The sequence below is a fragment of the Stenella coeruleoalba genome (assembly GCF_951394435.1).
Source record: "Stenella coeruleoalba genome assembly, chromosome: 17".
In the NCBI taxonomy this organism is placed as follows: Eukaryota; Metazoa; Chordata; class Mammalia; order Artiodactyla; family Delphinidae; genus Stenella; species Stenella coeruleoalba.
Window position 1 is genome coordinate 66,941,052 of NC_137163.1, and position 21,835 is coordinate 66,962,886.

Sequence of the window (21,835 nt, forward strand, 5' to 3'; positions counted from 1 at the left end):
TTGAAAATGAATGGTCAGTAAGTTGCAATGGAGAACCAGGATAAACACAGTATTGCCTCTTATAACTGATATGAGAAAACAATGAGTATTTGCATGAAAGGATGAGAAGAAATGGTGAAGAAATGTCTGGGAGAGTATTAGGTTTCCACTAAGGACAGAAAGAAGGCAGCAATAGGTAAAGGGGTTGCAAATACAGATCATTTTATTTTTCATAAGAATTCAAAATTAGATAGTTTTTTTTTTTTTTTTTGCGGTACACGGGCCTCTCACTGTTGTGACCTCTCCCGCTGTGGAGCACAGGCTCCGGACACGCAGGCTCAGCGGCCATGGCTCACGGGCCCAGCCGCTCCATGGCATGTGGGATCTTCCCGGACCAGGGCACGAACCCGTGTCCCCTGCATCGGCAGGTGGACTCTCAACCACTGCGCCACCAGGGAAGCCCCCAAATTAGATAGTTTTAAGGGCATTCTGTGTCAGGGAATGCTTTCCAAGCCTGTTTTAGAATAAAGGACATGTCTTGGAGGTATTGGGACCTCCTGGTTTCCATTGCCAACCTGATCACGACTCACATCGTGATATCACATCATACTCAAACATCTGATTAGGAAGTATCATTATTTAATTAGATAAAAGGAGAAACTTCAAAAGAGATTAAAGGTCACAAAATGGAAATTATTCAGACCCACATCAGCCAAGGCCATAGGCTCCAGCAAACTGGGAGGTACCCAAGACAGAAGAGCTGCAGCTTTAAGTGCAGTTAAAAGAGTTGTGATGTTATGTTTGAAGTACTCCACGATATTCTATTTAGGATAATAGTCGATTGGAAAAGGTGGCTAATGAATGAAAGCACACCCAAATATTCCAGAGTGATTTTTTTCCTCCTTCAATTCAATCCAACAAGCATTAACTGAGCATCGCCTCCTCTTGGCACTGTGCTAGGTGCTGAATATCTTGAGATGAATATGACTCATTATGATAGAAATTCTATTTTCTCCTTTATTATATCATTGGTAAAAAATATCTCAATGTTGATAATCACAGAAACCATACCATAGAAATCTCCGAACTGATATCAAAACACAGTTAAAATAATTTGATTGATGATTTTGCAAGCCACACTGCCATCTATTTGCTAAAATTCTACAGGACATTCAGAACATACCTAAAGAAATTCTAATTCTATGTGATTTGGGGCAACTTATTCTCTCTGAGCTTCTTTTCACATCTTTAAAATGGGGATAACAACAGTACTTACTTCCAGGATTGTTGGAATAATGTAAGAGTGTTTTATAAACTGAAATGCACATATGAATGTTAGCTCTTGATTTCTGAAACCCAGCCACAGAGATGTATAAAGACAAAGTTTGCCTTGTTACAGTCTCTTTCACTGACTGTGTGAAAACACATCAAAAGTTGACTATTTATTTGACATTTGAACATGATGGCTGAGCAAAGACTGAAAAACCACAGATAAAATGAGTATGTTACACTTGAATTTCCAATATACAAAAGATGATTTATTAAGTTTCTTTGCTTTCCTTTTATGTCAACAGCTGTATGAAAAAAAATCACTCATCTAAGAAATAGAGAACATCAGTCTTCTCTTGTCTAGCAGAAAAACAGTCAACGGTGGAATAAGGAGGTTTTCCTACATGTGAAAGAGGTGTTGTTGAATCAAAGTTCATGAACTAACTTCATTCTGTAGAATCCACCTCCCAGGACAGAATTTAAATAGTTAAGCAGTCTCACAAAAAGAGAGAGAAGTGGAAATTTGGTGTTTTACAAATTTGGATTAGGAGTAATATAGTTAAAATTTAATGTCTGTTAAAAGTGAAAGTGATAAGATTGGCTTGGGTCAGCCCTTGAGTATAAAACACTTCCTCATGAATTTTCAACAATTTTAAGTTATTAATGACATATTGCATTTATGGGGTTTTATTTCTTTTCTCTCAAGTTGAGGAGCAATTCAAAGATGCAGTCAAATATTTAATTAAATCTGTATGGACTGAATTAATCAGATATTCTTGCAAATGATTTAAAGAATAAGAAATTGTAACTGCAGCTTCCTGTCTAATTTTATCAGTCTTGAAAAGGTTAATAGCATTTTGCTTAATATAACTGAATGTGTTTGCTACTTGACCAAACAAAACATGATTTTCTAGGACCTTAAAGGCATTCAAAATCTCTTATAAATTTCCTTGTAAGAAAAACAGCTTTTATAATTCTTTCAATCCTTGAGCCCTAAAAGTACTTAAGAAAAAAGACAAAACATGATGCAAAAGGAACAGAGAGCTATATGTTAATGTTAGTGCTCTATAAGGAAATAGAGTAAATACTCCAATTTCTGAATAATCTGAACAGTAATTTTCAAAGTTCATTTATAGCAGGGTAATTCTTCTTTCTGAAACAATCTTACACCCAAACCTTATGTATTAGGGCGGTCACACTGGAACTGCTCTAGTTGAAGGGGAGCAGAGCCCAGAACAGTGCTCCCTATAGCACAGTACATGCTCCTCAGCCTCCAAAAACAGAGGGAAAAGTGATTACTTGAATCCCCGTAGTGCCACAGAGTGGGTGACTGTGGCTTTGAAGTATGACAGACTTGGGTTCTGTCTTAGGCTGTTCAGGTTGCTTTAACAAAATATCATAGATTGAGTGGCTTATATATAACAGAAATTTATTTCTCACAGTTTGGGAGGCTGGTAAGTCCAAGATCAAGTTGCCTGCAGAGTCTCTTTTATAAGGGTACTAATCCCATTCAAGAGGACCCCACCCTTATGACCTAATCACCTCCCAAAGGCCCCACCTCCAAATACCATCACTTTGGGGGTTAGAGGAATAGGTTTCAACATATGAATTTTGAGGCGACACAAACATTCAGTCTATAGCAGGTTCCAATCACATTTCCACCATTAGTTGTAGTTACTTACTTTAGTAAGGCTTAGTTTCTCCATCTAAAAATGGAGATAAACTTACCTCACAGAGGGCTCATACAATTTTAAATAAGTTAATGTAGGTAAAGCTAAAGCATTTCATATGGTTACAGCCAGAGTCCCTGCTCTCAAGAGGATACAGTCTGAGAGTTGCTAGCCATTCTCATTTCCCCTTCCATATGTTTATTAACATTGATAGTAGTGAATCTCAAGCAGGAAGGCCTGGACCCCTTGAGGATTTGTAGTCCACTATCCTTCAGATGAGAATTCCTGGGTTGGACTTTCATGTGGGCAAAGAAATTCAAGCAGCGTGGTGCAGAGATGTTAAGATAGTGAGTGTGGCTGCCCTGATCCAGGGTTGAAGCAGACAGAGGGATCTAGGATAGTTCCCAGCTTCCTAGATTAGTAGACTGGGAGAAACAGTGGTGGTATTCTGTAGGAAGAAGTTTCTGCTGAGGGTAGGGGTGGTGGCCAGAAGAAAGAGATGAAAAGAGAAGAGATTTTGAGGTGAAAGACACGTTGGGCATGGAAAGGACTACAAGTATTAGAGTCAGGGAGCGTTCTTTCATTCTGTGATCCACCAGGAAGGCAATGCAGTGAGGCTAATCTACCAAAGCATTACTGATTTCCCCCAAGTTGATCACTAATGGTCTCAAGGGGTGGGACCACAGGGAAGAGACAAGTGTAAGGAAATGGTATCCCTGAAAGAGATAAATGATCTGCACATCCAAGATCTGAGTACTGACTGCTCTCATTTTATTGTCCTAGGGCGGCAGGTTCTCCAAGCTGGGATAGTTTTGTCTCTTCTTGAAGAATAGACTCTACATGGATATTTCTCAACTTTTGTGGCCTCCAGGTATAATGTCTGCTAATTTTTAATTATTTTTTTCTTGACATCATTTGAGGTTTGTCTCCTTAAGCAATAAACTCTTTATGTTTCTTCTTTGATTGAGTGATTCTTCTAGAAATTGCCTTTTACAACATGTCTGCTTTCTTACTATTGGAATGCAAATACTTTCTTAATAAACATTAAAAAAAATCAGTGAAACTTAAAAAGGAAATGACAAGTTCCCGAAATTCATATTTAAATAAAATAAACACAGGCATCTGATTTATGATTCTTAAGAAATATGAATAACTTTTTACAGTTGTGACATCATAGAGAGATATTTACTTACAAATTACTCAGCTTCCTTTTTCCCAAGAAGGTTGTGTTATTTCTGAATCAAATGTCCCAATGTACTGAACAAAATAACTGGAACTGAGGATAGCTATTACGTCTCTAATTTAGAACATTCTCGTGAAAACTATTTAAGCTTTGTTTCAAAAATGCTGCAAAAATCACTAGATAAAATGCTTTTTATATAAGCAAACTAAATAATCTGCAGAGGCTGGTGAGTAGATTCCTGTACTCTGGCAAATGATACACCAAACTTCTCTTGAAAAACCAAATCCTAAACTTTTATTAAAAAAAAATCACACAAGAAGTCACATTTCAGGACTGTGATAAAGAACAGCTAGTTATTGTATGATGGTTAAATTCTTTGATTTTGCAAAAGAAGAATGAAAAAGAGGGATTTATCTACTTTGTACTAAAAAGGTAGAGCTACAATAACTAAAAAAAAAATAGTGCACATGTCAACAGAAGCTAACTCTCCACTGTCCAGATGATAGAGTGGTTAAGTGGGCAGACCCTGGATTTGGGCCACCTGGCATGGGTGCTGTCTTGGCTCCTTGGCTTACCAACTGAGGTACCCAAGGCAAGTTATCATATCTCCCTAACTCTAAGTCTCCCCATCTATAAGTTGGGTATATAATTAAGACCTGTTGGCAAACAATAAGGAATAACACGTGTAAAGTAACAGGCAAAAATTTAGTATTAAATAAATATTAGTTATGATATTGTTATACCTAGTAAATTAAGATAAAAAGGAAAAATTCAAAATAAGAAAGGGATGGGTTCTCAAAAACAAATGACACTACACATGTTATTTGAGAACATATTGTTAGATCCTTGCTTCACAATAACACTAAAATAAATTCAAAATTGATTAAAGAATTTAAGGGGAAAATGTAAAGAACTTTTAGGTAAATACCTAATATTGGGGAGGGAAAGCTATGTCTAAAAAAATGAAAGAAATCAGAAAGAGAAAAGTAATAGTTTAAGTATAATAAAAAAAAACTATCATGGACTTCCCTGGTGGTACAGTGGTTAAGAATCTGCCTGCCAGTGCAGGGGATATGGGTTCAAGCCCTGGTCCAGGAAGATCCCACATGCTGCGGAGCAGCTAAGCCCATGCGCCACAACTACTGAGCCTGTGCTCTAGAGCTCATGAGCCACAACTACTGAGCCCTCGTGCAACAACTACTGAAGCCTGCATGCTAGAGCCCATACTCTGCAACAAGAGAAGCCACTGCAATAAGAAGCACATGCACCACAACAAAGAGTATTCCCTGCTCGCCACAACTGGAGAAAGCCCGCATGCAGCAATGAAGACCCAACGCAGCCAAAAATAAATAAATAAATAAATTGAAAAACTATCATGAAAAACATTAAAAAGCAAAAGAAAAATTACTAAAAATACTTACTACATCTCTAAAATAGAACAAGTCATTATGCATAACAAATACAAGTCAACAGGAAAACAAACACCCCAAAAGAAATATGGCTGATGGCAAGAAAAAACAATTCATAAAAAATAGAAATACATGAGTCTAATAAGTATACATAAAATTTGTTAATTTGTAATCAAAGAAATTTACTAGTAAACAAAGAAACCAAACTTTATGGGCTAAAAATATTTCATATTACATTTATCAGTATGATAAATTAATTTTGTGAATCTTTTGTTATTCACTTATACAGTTTAAGAGAATATTTAATTCTAGGAAGGGTTTAGGAGATTCCTGGTTAAAGGGGCAAATGGACTTTTTCGGGGTATGTGTCAAGAACTTTTAAATGGTTCATATTCTTTGACCCTTTTAGGAATCCAGCCTAAGGAAAACTAATGATGATTTAGTGCACAGTTATCGCCAAGCATTACTTCTAAGCCCCAAATCTCAGTGTTTCCCATACCTTTTCACATAAAAACAAACATACAAAATAATATTTGTACAACACACAGCAGGACCTGGAATCGACTATTTGCACCAGAATGTGACTCAAAGCATTTAAGAGGAGGGCTGGAATGCCTGGATCCCAACACATCTGTCAACAACTCATGACCATCCATTTCACAACCACCATTAGCCTTGGACAAACTAACTGGGAATATCCAACCAAAAACTCTAGCATTAATTCAAATATAACAACTCTGTATTATGGTTTGACACTAAAATAAAAGTCTTAAACTTTAAAAAGGTATGAGGATATTTGGTCTAACAGATACTAAAACAGATAAGGCTGCAAAAATATGTGGGTATTAAAACTAGGTTTATAAAGAATTTTATGTCAGACTTTTATAATTATGTAAAGGAAGGAAACGCAGGATGCAAAGTTGCTAACGGACTATTTTCCAAAGTTCAAATTATGATATGAGATATTTACAGATACACATGCATAAAAATACTGGAAAAATAAAACAAAATGTGAAAATTCATCTTTTATGTTGTGGTTTTGGATTTTAAACTACACTCTTTACTGAATTTTCCAAACATTTTATAATATATACTATTATATTTATAATTAAAAAATAAACAAATTTGAAATAAAGAAGACTGTAACATAGATAATAGGAAGTTATACCAAATTTCATTTTTGAAATATTGTGCAAATCTAATGTTGATATTGATATTTTATTAACTTTGGGAAATCTCTCTAGAAATGTACAATACACAGAAAAGAGAAAAAAAGAGTTCAATGTCTTAAAAAAGGATGGACATTCAATATGACCCTTTCAAGCACAGTTTCTAAAATAATCTTTTTCCCTAATGTTCTTCTAATATACATCATTATGTCAACATAATAGCAGGAATATATCATATTTTTTCAGTTTGAGTCCGCACACTCCTGAGACTCAGACTTTATATGGGGCCCCTTCTTATCACAGGGCAAAAAAATGATCTTGATTAGATTAATGTGGTTGAGAGGGCAAGGAAGCCCACCAATGTTTAATTTTCTCTAGGAAAGCACGTTGTATCCAATCGTTTTAATGTAATCTATGTAGTTTTTATAGCTGAAGAAGATGAACATGTAAGAGAAAACCTTTCTGTGAGGATCTTAATGTTTTTCCATCCCCACTAAGGGACAGAATGTTAACTTCCTGTGCTCCACACACAAAGAGACCATTTCAGCATGCATGCTGCACGGTTCATAATCAGAGTATGAATAAGGTTTTTACCTCACTACACAAAAATCCATATTGCTTTCCATCTGCTTCAGTATATTTATATACCAAACAAATGAAATTTGCAGTAGCGGGCAATCATTTTAATAAAGAATTAGCAATAACTTGAAAATACTGAAAATGTCAAAATGCATTTTCTTTTTTGCCCATCATGTTTATAAGAATTAATGGATTCGTCCTGAGTTGGAATCCTCAGGACATAAATAGCATGTTGACATACCTCTTCTTGGGCATTATTGGCTTATAAATCAATTGTATCTACATTAGTGCATATTAGGCCACTCTTTCTTCCCCAACTATCTTAAAAATAAAATTCAGAATTTAACTGATCCCAAGAAATGATTTCATAATTTTACTAATGGAGAAACAGTGAAATTATGTAGAGAGACTGATTAATTACAAAAGCCATAGTCAATGTTTTACCACTCATTACATCATGCTTTATCATCTCAGGCCATTTTTTGGGTGCAAATGTGACATTTAGAACTTACATTTTTAAAATTCATAGAAGTTTTAAAAAATAATATTTGCATAGGTTTAGGCAAATATTTCCACCATCAGTGTGTTAGAAATCAACAGACCTGAAATGTCAAACGGAAAAATCCCAGTAGATTCCAAAATTTGGTTAGATAACTTGCCGACTATAGTACTTGGTTTTAAGCAATTTATTGGCATCCTAGATCTGTGAGTGACAAAAGCCAAGCAAAATTCTACAGGATAGAAGGAAAATGAAACAGTAAAAACCTTTAGGGTTGAGCAAAATGTGTACCAATTGCTATTCTTTAGCAGATAATCCATTACTACAATTAGCTGCCAGCAATTTGTCAACATTGTATTTCAAGGGATGAAATCCACCATAATTTATTATTTCTACTTGGTGAGATGATAATGAACATTAATTTCTTTCTTTTTTTATTTTGCAAGAGTACAAATTGAAATATGTTTAGTCTTAATTCCATAAATGCTAGCTGTGATCCTATTTTCCATGCTAGGTATATAATGCAAGAAAAAATTGCAGCTTGTTCATTAACCTGTACATTCAACATTTCTTCCACTGGCCAGCTACTTAAATCAATTTACATAGAAGTACAAACTGTATAAAATATGTACAACAATTTACTCATCATAAAATTATACTTGAGTATGAAAAAGAATTTTGAAGATGTTTTACTGAAAACATTTAAAATGTCAAGTTGTGAAGATGATGAAACAGACATAATTTTCATGGCAGGGGTTTTTTGTAGGGAGGAACACTATCAGTAAGAAACAAGGTGGAAAGTAGAAGTATCAAAATTCATAGTTAAAGAAATAGTCTAAAAGTCCACTAAAAATTCATACCCATATTTTATACTGGAAAGCCATGGGGACAATTGTTTTAATGCTTGTCAAGTCTAAGTGATAATTTTGTAATTTTATATCTTATTTTTTTATATCTTATTTTTATTAAAGTATAGTTGATTTACAATATTACCTCAGTTTCAAGTGTACAACACAGTGATTTAATATTTTTACAGGTTATACTCCATTTAAAGTTATGATAAAATATTGACTATATTCCCTGTGCTGTACAATATATCCTTGTACCTTATTTTTTTTATACATAGGTAATTTTAATTTTTTTAAATGTAATCTTTTTATGGCATGCCTTATGAGAGAAGAGGTAACAATCTGGGAAAGAAGAAGTGGTAGAAAATAATGAATCTCCAAGGAAATACAAGGCATTTGTGCAACCTACCTATTGTAAAAGTCATATGATTTCAGCAGATTTCAAAATTTTCCTTTAGTCTCAGCAATAAGTGATCATTGAGTGTAGTGGAATTCTTCTTCTAACACAATTCCCAAGAGCACCCCGGATTTGTTATTAGAGGATTCCACTGTACTAATTAACAATCCGACAGGGAATAGAAATACAGGTGGAACTCTTTGCTGACCTATTTCACTGGCTGAATAAAATTTTTAAATTAGCAAAATCAATTTACCTAATTCGACCCAATAAAAAGAAATTCACTTATAAACAATGCCTTTCTTATCAAAACTCTTTCCTGAATTTCTACATCAGTTGTATATTACTGGAATTATGCACATAAGTGTTTCTTTATCTTCATGTCTTTCAATTACAGTTGTTATCAAAAGAATATTATATCTAACCCAAATTTACTCTTTTTTAAGTTTATATCCATGGGATCTTGAGAAAATGCAGTATGTGTGGGAAATTCCAACTCCAGACAATTAGGTCCACACCTTGCTAATTTGTGAGCAGAAATAGAAAGAATCACTGAAGAGTGGGGAAAAAAAAAAAAAAAGCTATCACTTGTCCCTAGAACATCAATTTAAAACATAGTTTGTTTATTTACTAATTCAGAAAGCACAATTAATATTGCCAAGTCAAGCTTAAAAGTAATCAAAGTTTACCCCTAATCCAGCTAAGTAGACGTCTACTTTACTAAGATGATTCTGTAATCACCTGAGTCTAACTTTTGCATCAAGTTTGCCGAAGGAATCTTTTCTGAGACATGTATTATTTTCCTGTTTCCTTTCCTTCTGAGTACCCTCTGAATTTTAAGATCCCCTTCTCGTCATGTTGCTCTGGTTTCTCATACTCCTATTGTCAAGGACACAAGCAAGATTAGTAGTCTTTTATGCTCCAGATTTAATGATCACTTGCTCTCATAAAAATTTACCTGTGTCATGATTTAGTCCCTCAAACTTCACTTTTTCACTATCAACTTAATCTAACAAATAATCCTATCTTTAATATTGGCTACTGATAGTGGCCTAACTTTATTCTTTCTACATTACATCTGCTGTTTAATAGTGGCTCCAGTGCCTTAATAATTGTATGGACCCTGACAAGTTCTGTGAGAGTTTGGGCACACTGGGAAATATGAATATATCACAGAAGGGTTGTCAAATCTAAGTGATAAGTCATAGGACTTGCAAAATTCAGAGACGACTGATATTGAGTATGTGAAAATGCTTAACAATTAAAAAGTGCTATACACATATGTGATATCATTATCATTACTACTACCATCATTCTAGTTAGTTTTACCCATCTTCTCAAACAGATAAGACTCTTCAGAAGGAAAATGTACTAAAAATATAACTTTTAGTAACTCCTAGGAATTTTAGGAAATCTTTCCCTACAAGAGTCCTTCTTTTAATTTTCCTTCTGCTTTAACTAAGAAATGATGGCCAGTTACATAAAGTCTTATAGGAGTCAGCTTATGATGGGCTGGTCAGTATTGACCAATGAATAAAATAAATAAGACTTACAAAGGAAAAAGAAAAACAGTAAGATATTGAATGCTAAGTATCTTTCTTAATTATCTTTTCATCTTCCCATTATGCTCACATACTTGTTTAATACTTTCAAAACAAAATAGAATTTCCAAGATTAAGAAACTAGAGGAACTGTGAAATTTTAAGAATCATTGATAGTAGGTCTTTATGGATCATTGATCTAAAAAAGTTTATGTACTCTATTTATGAACTAAAAGGTCATAATCAATATCTGCTGCTCTGTATTTTCTTCCTAAGACTTCCTTTTTGTTGTTTCATTTTTAGTGAATAGATTTATCTGACAAATCCAGCTTTAATCTTCACAAGGTGTAGATAATGCTGAGACATTCCAGAACAGAAAAGGAGGAGGGAGAGAGGGAAATTCCAAAAGAATGATTTGCTTATTTGGGGGAGGATAAAAATGTAAATCTAAATATTGCTTTTACCTCACTCAAATATTCACAAAATATTTTAAACACCGCTTAAGCCACTGGGGAAAAAACGTTTCCAAGAGTCTGTTACCCACTTATTAATATCCAATACCCAACATGGAAAGTTAGCAAATAGAGACAGCATGTGTTGAAACTACTCTAAATGGTTTTCAACATTTGTGGCATGTTTATATTTTTGCAGGAAATGACTCAAAATTTGCTTTGAAGTATTTTGTACTTCTATGGTAATAAAGGAAAAAAAAAAGTTCTGCTTTGCTCTAATTCTCCATTAATATTTAGATAAAGCCACAATTTTCTTCTTGATTTACCAAAAATACAATTGTAAGAAATATTATTTAGGGAATTTCCATCTAAAATATCATCAATCTGACATAATTTTTTAAATCCATGCTTTCTTCATAATAAAAGCAGCTACCATCTAGAAACTATGGTCAAGGTCTTGATATTAATTTATTTATCCACTTATTGTTTATATTCCACATACCCCTAAATTAAATGTTTAAATTTACATTTGACTTTAAATGGAATTACAGAATTTTTAAGAATTCAAAATCTAATGAATGTGATAAATGAAAAGTTAAATTGGCTTAGGACAAATTTCTGCATTAGAAAAACACTATGTGAGCACTGTGAAAAGAAAGCAACTTTCCAAAGGTCAGTTTGAAATCACTCAGGAGTTTGACCAAAAAAACTATTTTCTCTTTGGGTTACTAGGTATTATTAAGTAAGCTAAATACTATGGACAGGATAAATCTTGATTTTAGAACATTATTAGAAAAAGAATTTAACGGTATCTTTTGAGATATGAATAAGGCTTTGGTGGAATTCACAGATGATGAAAAAAATCTTTGCAAAAAGTGATGAATGACAGATTATCCCAAACTGAAGGATGACATGCTTGTATCATCATGAGATTATGAAGACATACTGAAGTTTATAAATGTCAGAAAGTTCCTCAAAAAAAGTGAACAAAGACCCAGATTACAATCCGAATATAATATTCGTATCAATGCACACTCAGTTACACTCTATGATGTGGGAACATTATTTGAAACCCTGCGTTTGGTTGTGGCATAACCCACACTTTACAGGGGACTTGGCAAGCAAGAATCTGTTCAGAGAAAGCATCCAGAGGAAAATGAAATCTTTGAAAACTACACAATGTCAGAATTGGTTGAAAGAACAGATTGTGTTTTGGCTGAGAAAACGTGTCAGATGGGACATTCTAACAGCTTCTACTATCTGGAGGTCGGTTCAGTGGAAGAAGGACTATTACCTCAGGAGTAGAACTAAGACCAATGGTTACACATGATTGTGAGAAATATAAGAAAATGTCTAACAAATAGGAATAATCTGTTTATAAAAGAAACAGGAAGGCACTAGAACTGTCAAGAATGTGCAGTAGAAGGGAGACTAGTGCTCAACTCCTGACCTCACTGTTTTATTTATTTATTTAATTAAAAAAAAATTTTTTTTTTTGCGGTATGCGGGCCTCTCACTGTTGTGGCCTCTCCCGTTGCGGAGCACAGGCTCCGGACGCACAGGCTCAGCGGCCATGGCTCACGGGCCCAGCCGCCTCGCGGCACGTGGGATCCTCCCGGACCGGGGCACGAACCCGTGTCCCCTGCATCGGCAGGCGGACTCTCAACCACTGCGCCACCAGGGAAGCCCGTGACCTCACTGCTTTTTTGAAAAAAAAATTAATTTTAATGGGAGTATAGCTGCTTTACAATGTTATATTAGTTTCTGCTGTACAGCAAAGTGAATCAGCTATTTGTATACATATAACCCTTCTCTTTTTAGATTTCCTTTCCATTTAGTTCGTCACAGAGCATTGAGTAGAGTCTGACCTCACTGCTTTTTTTAGCTTTGGGATCTTGGTCCAGTTACTAAACTTCTCTGACTTTCCATTTCCTTATCTATAAAATGGATGTTCTTGCATTGGGTGAAAGTGGCATAGGAGGCCAGAATACTGAGGTAAGGGAGAAGAAATCCCGAACTAGATGACCACCATGCTTCTTCCTATTTCTAAGTTTCTATTATTTTATAATAAGTGAAAGTAAGATATTTTTCATCTCATGGTAAGAAATTATTGCTAAATAATTTCTCTTATTCAACATATAACTATTCTGTTGTATAATAGGTATATAGTGCCTACTATATATAGGCACTCTTCTACGAATACAGAAGCGAAAAAAGTGCACAAAAAATGCTTGTCCTCATAGACCTTATATTATGTGGGAGGAGACAGACAATAAATAAGTAAATCATATAGTATAGTAGAAGCTGAGAAGTGCTACATAGAAAAATAGAGAAATTAGAAATTTTAAATAAGGCCTGGAAGCTTCAATGAGAAGCAGACAAATGAACAAAGATACATTAATTTCATCAGTAATTGTAAAATTAATTTTATTATGAAATCCATTGAAAAATGTGGTACCCTCAACCAAATCCTGTGATCCAAATAATGTTCCAAATAATGTAATCTCATCAGAGAATGTTATGGACTAAATTGTGTTCCCCCAAAATTCATGTTGAAGTTCTAACCTTTAGTACTTCAGAATGTGTACTAAATAGGACTAGTACACATTCTGCACTTCAGAACGTGTACTAATAGGAAATAGGATTTTTAAGGAGGTAATTAAGTTATTAAATGAGATCATTGGGATGGGTCCCAATACAAAACGACTGGTGTATTTATAAGGAGAGGAGATTAGGACACAGACGTTTTACAGAGGGAAGAACATGCGAAGACAGAAACACAGAGAGAAGGCGCTGTCTGTAAGCCAAGGAGAAAGGCCTCAGAAGAAACCAACCCTGCTGACACTTGCCTCCAGGACAGTGAGACAATACATTTCTGCTGTCTAAGCCACCCAGTCTGTGTGGTGTTACAGCAGCCCTAACAAATGAATGCAGAGAATATTGTAGTATATTAACCCAGTCTAAATATTAAGTCTAGGATAATGCATGATTGCATAGCCATTTTTAGAGCAACTCAGAATCTTTTACAAACTTTATATTTAGAATTTAAATGTAGATTTCAGTTTTTTCTGTGTTTATCCTTTTAACATTAAATTGCATTGAAAAATCTTAAACCTAATGGTTTCCTCCCAACATACTCTATGGAAGAGATATAGTTTAAGCAAAATATCACAAGGACTTCACAACTAATAATACCATGCTTAAGTTATATGTAAACTTTCAGGATATGCAAGACAGTTATTTTTCTATCAAGCTGTATATACACTTAGTGAAGTTTAAGATGGCAGCTCATAATCTTTTAGAATGTTCATGTGCACAAGCAAAAAGTTAATAATACCAGAAATTAGATTTTCCCATCTCCTTCAAATCTTATTCCTCAATTGCTGAAAGAGCTCAGTCCAGTTTTGCTGGGTACCTGTAATCAAGCTGGCCACCTACTCATACAAGGAACTGCATGACTCTGTGGAATATACTGGATGCATGTTTTAAAATACTCTTTAGTTTGAATAATATTGTTTCCTATTCCCTTTAGATGTTCCTATTAGTGATATACATTAGTTTTAGAGATAAAAATAAGTAAATGAATATACTTACAGGTCCTGTTAATCTAGATGCTTTCTCAAATTCTTCACCCTCTTCCATCAGTGCTTCTTCAGTTCCAGCTAAAGAATCTATTTTCACAAAAAGAATGAATAAACTAGAGTTACATATTGCTTACTAACTCTCTGATATACAAACCTATTACGAGAAGGATATTAAAGTGACTGAACCAGTTTTTGAAAAATCATAGTGTTTGCGATTTAAAATAGGGTGTAGAATGTTATTTATTTAGCTTAAAGACAATGTATGAAAAACGTTTTGTATTTCTAATTTAAAAGGGCACAGTGCAGTGAGGAAGGTGCAAGAGCTGCGGTCATCTCAGAGCAACACTCCTTTTGGCATATTAGTTAGCTAATTGTTGGAACGTTAATGTCCTTTTTCTGTCTTGTAATTTTGTATTTGTTTTATCCATCAACTTTTTTTTTGCTACACTATTTAGGTATCAATTTGTGTTCTCTCTTTTAAATGGGATGAAAAATTCTGAAAAGTTTGGAGAAAAGTACATATTATTAAATGGTGGTAGGCTTTTACATTTAATGTATCAAGCAAAAAGTTGTAATTATTCACTTGACTAGATTGATGAGTGGGTGGGTAGCAACTTTCAAATATGTGAATAAAATGATGGCAACACTTTCCATATGTCTGCTGAATTAAATTAATTATAACAAAGATTTCTAGAGGCTATAAAGAATTCTTCAATAAAGACAGATACATGGAGCATCTAGAAACAGTCTGCATTTTAATACCTTCCATTCAAATAAAAACATCAGTTAAGAGGAAGGTATTCTAAACCACTGAAAACTTTAAGAATTGATTTCTTATATTTATTAATTTTAAAGAGCCATATGCCTCCCTAAAGAAGACTTTCTTCAGATTCACATACATATGGAGACAGATTTTTTTCCTGTTGCATAAAATGTGTGCTCTGGGAAGAAAATCAGAGCATTAAATCCTCCAAGCCCTTGATGGCCACTCAAGACCAGAGAGACAATGGAAAGCTTAGCACAAATCCATAAGCATAGCTTTTGAATCATGGAGCTCTCTCTATCTCAGATAATTTAGAATTTTATATTCAAAAAGAAAAATAAAATCAGGATAAATGAGAATTATATCAAGTTAAAAATATTAATCTATTAATGAAGGAAGCTTGAACCCCTATCTATTAAAACCCCATTGTAAATATGACACTAGATAGATTCTTTACATTAGAATGTGTAAGTTAGCATAATTCAAGTCCTCCAGGACTGAATTATATTCTGCAGAACTGTGAGCAAATATTCCTGTAATTTCAGCATTCACTTAGTATTTTTTCTATTTTATTTCTGTGCTGAAATTTTTATTTGTGTAGAATATTGACATAATATTAAAATGTTCTATTCTACATTATAAAGCAAATTATTTCATTTACAGAAGAAAACGCACTCTCGTGGATTTGCTAGGTTTTTTATAGTTAGAAATACTATATAATAAGTGAGTTCTCAAGTTCCTCTCGGTGAGCAGTTAATGGTTTTAAAGAGATATTGTCATTGCATTTGTTTTTTATGCATATGTACATTAATCAATTCATTCATCCATTTATTTGTATATTTGTATATTCATTTATTAAAAAAAACTATATGCCAGGCTCTCAGCTAGGTGCTTTCAAAACAAGTTGAGCGAGAAAATTTTCTATGACTCTTTCTCTCTTGGAATTTATTTGAACACCTTTACAGTATTGATTTTTTTAATAAAAATTAACATTTATAAAGGGAAGGTATTGGTAACTTTATATGGTTTTACATTTTGTTCTGTTCTTGTTTTGGTTGGAGTCTTCCTGGTTATTGGTGCCATATCCAGTGAGATCTACAGTGAAAAGGGACAACTGTGAAGTGCACCAGAATATTTGTGAATTTACATACCTGACTGTATTAAAAGTTAAGTTGAAAGGACCCTTAAATAACCCAAATCTAGTGATAGAATATTAATCTAACAAGTTAGTAGGGACAATAAACATCATGAAATAAAACCTTAGTGTTTAAGGCTGGGAGGGGTACACTCCATTTTTTTTAAGTGTTCTGAGTACTTTGCTTATTACCAACTACTGGTGGGTGCATATGCATAAACTATTTTGTCCTGTCCATTCCAGAGCAATTTCTTCTAAGTATAAATGATTTTCAAAATGCAAGCAATGAATTCTTTGAGCTTTCTTTAATAACATGGAGGGGAAAATGAGTCTCTAAATTTGTCAAATGTTAGAGAGTTTATCTCCTCATTTGAGAGAAGAAACTGAAGCATCGAAAGATAAAGTACTTTTGTCAAAATCTAAGTTTCTGGCAGCACTTGGACTAAAAACTTAGCCCCTGTGGTTGATTGGGTGTGCTGTTGAGAACCCGGAGACCTGTAGGGTTTGTCGCTGTTTAACTTCACTTAATGTCTTCCTGTCATTATTTGTACTTTTGCTGTTTGTGTCATAACAGGTTTTTGTTAAGCACAAGATTATACCTGTTCATAGAAATATTTACGTTTATTAAGCCAAGCTCAATGTGGATGCATATTTAACATAAAAATCACATTAGCACTCTTTGGATCTAGTGATTTGACTAACTTCAGTAGAAAAGAATGTACTGAATCAGAAAGCATATTTTGGAATTCGTTGATTAGGTCTCTAATATCTGAATGTGAAGAATGCAGGATATAAGAAGTTCAAGAAAGGAGCTTAAACTTAATGAATACCTTTTCTCCCAGTGAATGCAAGTAAGTATAATCAACACATTACTGATGCCTTGTTTAATTTTCTAAAAATTTAAATCCTAACAATACTCAGTTATTATGTAAACATGATTGTTGAAGGATATATTATCTGTAGATCGGTGGATTGGAGTGGTTTTGATAGAATTAAGAAGTATATATATAATGGGCCAGTAGTTAATACCTGTTTTGTATCTCCTTTTTTTTTGAATTTTATTTTATTTATTTTTTGTATCCAGTTTTATATTGAGCATGGTGGAGAACACAAGAAACCCTCAAGAAGCATATAATCCAACTGAGGTAAGAAGAATAAACACACAAGGAGTAATTCAAAAACAATTAGGGGTTGGGGACTTCCCCAGTGGTCCAGTGGTTAAGACTCTGCCTTCCAATACAGGGGGAGTGGGTTCTATCTCCGGTCGGGGAATTATGACACACTGCTCACCTTTCACTGGCAGGGTTAAAGGTTTGTCCTGAGAGTGTTTCATCTCATCAGTACTATGAGAGATTTGAGTATATTGAAACTATTACCTTTGTTTAGTATTGTGCTACACTGGCATTGGTTTATGTTCCCACAACACTTTATTTTTTAACTTTTATTTATAATGTTCTTAATATTTGATATATAAAAAAGTACATATAAAATATACATGTATAATAAAAAAATAGCACATTTAAGTTACAAAGCACAATGATAAAATAAACACCCCAAACCCACCACCTAACTTAAGAATTAGAACATTTCCAATAACCTTCATATACCTGTGAGCTTCTTCCTAATCCCATCTCCTTGCTTCCCCTACCCCCTGAGAATAACCACCATTTCAAGTCTTTCATTCCCTTTTTTCAATATAATTGTATCACTTAATGTATGTTTTCCTAAAGAATATACTATTTAGATTTGCCAGTTTTGAGCTTTAAAAAAATGACATTCTATGACTTGCTTTTGTTCAATCAACATTATGCTTTTTTTTATAAAGACATTTTATTTTATTGAGATACATATTTTTACAACTTTTTTTTTTTTTTACAAATATTATGCTTTTAAGACTCATTCAGTTGTGAGCTGCAACCTACTCATACCAGATTGGAAGACCCAACTGCCATTTCGGATCAGTTGCTTGAAATCAGCATTTATATTATGTTATATTTAGATTATGGAAGCCGTCAATCTCTACAAACCAGGGCCTTCTTTTTCAAAGAAACAGTTGTTCACATTTACCAGCACATCACTGATTTCATCCATCCTATGTGTGCAGCTGAAATGCATTCAGCTTCCTACAGTGTAACAATTTTATAATCTATCCATCTTAGTGTCCACCAGCATACTAACAAATTTGCATACATTTCATGGTTCACGAGACTTGCTTCTCTAACATATTTATCCAGAAGTGGAGATTCTGAGCTTTACTCAGATTTTAGGATAATGGAAGACTAGTTCCAAAATTGTTTATGCCCCATCTGTAGAGTATGAGTTTCTTTTTGTCTCTATCTTCACCAGCACTTGATTTTGCCAGATTTCTTAATTAATGTCAAATAAAAGGTTGTAAAAGAGCATCTCTCTGTAGCCTTAACTTGCTTTTCCTTGATTACTAAACATTTTTCATATGCTCATTGGCCATTTGTGTTTCCTCTTCCGTGAAATGTCTGTTCATATCTGTTGCTTATTTTTCTATTGGTTTGCTGATCGTTTCTTTATTAAATTATAGATGTAGTTTATATATTCTGAATATTAATCTTTGATCAGTGACAAATATATTCAAATATAGTTTCCTATTTTGTAGCTTGTCAACTCACTTTTTTCTGGCATCTTTTGATGAACAAGAATTCTCAACACTCTATAGTTGAATATTTTTTAATGTTTAGGAACGTTTGCATCTTGTTTAAGATGTCCTTTTCTATCCAGATGTAAGGAAAATGTTTTCCTATGGTTTCTCTTCTAATTATTCCAATTGGATGTACCGACTGCTCCCTGCTAGAACACTGAATGATGAAGCAGTGATATACCTTAGATGTCACTGTAGTGGCATTACATGTACTTATTTATTTATTCTGCAAACATTTTGAAGTGCCCTGGCATGAACTTAATATGCTACGCCAAGGAGTTTGAATTCTGTCCTATAGAAAATGGGAAAGAAATAGCAGCTTTATTTTTATAAAGATAATGAACCCAAACGGGTGAGTTAGTACAAGGAGAATCTATTTACAGAGCTCTTACACTAGCTAGAGAAAGAGGACAAGGGCATAGACTAGGCAGTCTCAGGGAAAATGAAGATGAGACTGGCTTGGTGACAGTGACATGATTTGAGACCAATTTAACAAAGGGCTGAGAGAGAGGAAGGAAAATCAAGTTTGATATTGATATTTCTGCCCCAAAGACTGAAGGGGTCCATGATGTGCGAATGTGAGTAGGCAATGTAAGCTCCAAAACCAAGTTGGAATTGGTGACAAACTTTGGGGGCAGCCAACGTAGCGTTGACATGTTTGTACCTTAAACAGGCACAGGCGTTAAGAGGCTGCTCCTCAGGACCCACACTTCTTGCTTCATCTTCCCCTTTGCCCTTAACCTCCTGACACACAGCCTGCAGAAGTGGTGGATGTGTGATTGGCAGCTACGGTGATTTGGCACAGGGGAAGATGTTTGGTTTAGTTTTCTTTTGTAAAAAACCTTTAAGTGCCGCTAAAATTACAATATCTATTGTTGGATTTAAAACTTACCCAAAAAATCTGGGATTATTTCATCTGGAGAATGAAGTGTTTGCGAGGTCTCTTCTGTCCTTTCCACCAGGTTGTCTCCTTGAAGCCTAAATGATTAACAGTGGTCATTGAAACTCTAATAAGGTTGAATAGTGAAATGTGAACTACATACTACTGAGAACATGACTATGAACTTCTAAACTCTAAAATCAGACATGCTTCTTCCAAGTAGAAATACAGCCTTACCAAAACCTTTGTAATACAGTGTTTTTGCTTTTCTAACCTTTAAGGAAAAGTCCTTCTTCTTTTCTCCTGTATACATGGGAAGATTAGTCTAGATAGAATCTACTTTTCTTCTTAGCCTCACTGAAGAAGGTTTATAGACAAATGTTTTCACGGAAACTACAATGGGGAAGTGATTGGAAGAAAAGCAAGCATCCAACACAGTGTGCTTGCCTGACTTCTGGGTTGAGGGGCATGACAGGGTTCCCATGGCTGCACAGAGGTTTATCAAATACAATTCTCCAAATCAACCAAACCTGCGCTTAAAGGCCTGCAGGTCAAGATTCGTCTCAACAGGGGGTGTGAAGATTCTCGACACGTGTGGCTGCCCAGGGTTCTCATAGACACTGCGTCTTCTTCAGGAGAGGCAGATTACATGGGAACTTTTAGGACAATAGATTTCTGAGTTTCTATATCCTTACCTCTAGAGAGAGACTAGTCTGGGTTTACATTATACTGTGAAACCACTGTATCAAAGGAGGTAGAGCTCATCAATAAATGTTGGAACTCTGACCTAAGAGCAGCAGAATAAGCTCTGCTAATGTTGGAGGACAGTATATCAAATAATCCAGAGACTGGAAATTTCTACCAGTGCCCTTACTTTTTTCTTGCATTTAACTCCCATGAGGTAAGTGCTCTCATGGGAGTATTAATAAAAACATGACATATGCCATTAATATTTTCAAAAATACAAACTCAAATACAATTCATAACTGTACCAGGCTCAACAGTCAAAATTTTCAACTATATCACTGTAGTGGAATCCAATAACATATACGCATGACTCTCTCTTTACCTTTTGTATAATTATAAATATTGTACATTATATTTTTATTCCTACAATATTAAGTATTGTCCATTTCTGTATATATTATACATTTATACTTACATATTACCTTCTGTACACAAACCATATTTACTGTATTATACAAGCTAATTAAATAATTCTCAAGAGTAGCTTGCTGATAGTCATATAAAACTCTTGGGTCAAAAATCTTACACTTTTAGTTAAGTTTTAAATTTTTACTCTAAAAAAACAGCATCACTTTTAAGAGACTGATTTAGCTACATACTTCCCAAATCTGCCCAACTATTTCTTTTTATTTTGTTTACTTCTAATAATTGGGAAATATTCTTTTTTCATCAAAATTATCAAAGAAAGAAAGTATGTAGGTACACAAGATAGTGAAACATGTAAGTAAAAATTATCATTAAAAATTAACAATGAGCTCCAACACCTTTGGGTATTTAACATTAGGTTAAAAACCTAAACAGAAAATAAATCTCCAACAAAGGCAGAATGAAACAAGAAATCAGAAGTAAGCTGTAATTTTTTTTTTTTGCTCATTGCAAGCTTCAATAAAAAGAGATACTTACTTGGTATTTATCAATATGCTCAATAATAACCCAAATGTTGTGGAGATGTGAAGAAATTGCTACTGCCCTTGATTTCACAGAGTTCTCAATTTAGCTGAGTTGAAAAGACAAATGGCCATGAAAACAACCAACAAATTGGGTGGCCCTGAAGCCGGCT

The 21,835-nt window shown here is 34.3% G+C and overlaps 1 protein-coding gene across 1 annotated transcript in view; it reads right to left on the bottom strand.

The window, feature by feature from the left end:
* LOC307176407 (uncharacterized protein C8orf34 homolog) overlaps positions 1-21,835 on the bottom strand; it is a 333,767-nt gene that overhangs the window by 61,121 nt on the left and 250,811 nt on the right. Inside the window, 2 exon segments of the mRNA XM_079902445.1 lie at positions 14,590-14,666; positions 20,041-20,126. Of these exon segments, the coding sequence (XP_079758571.1) occupies positions 14,590-14,666; positions 20,041-20,126 (163 nt within the window).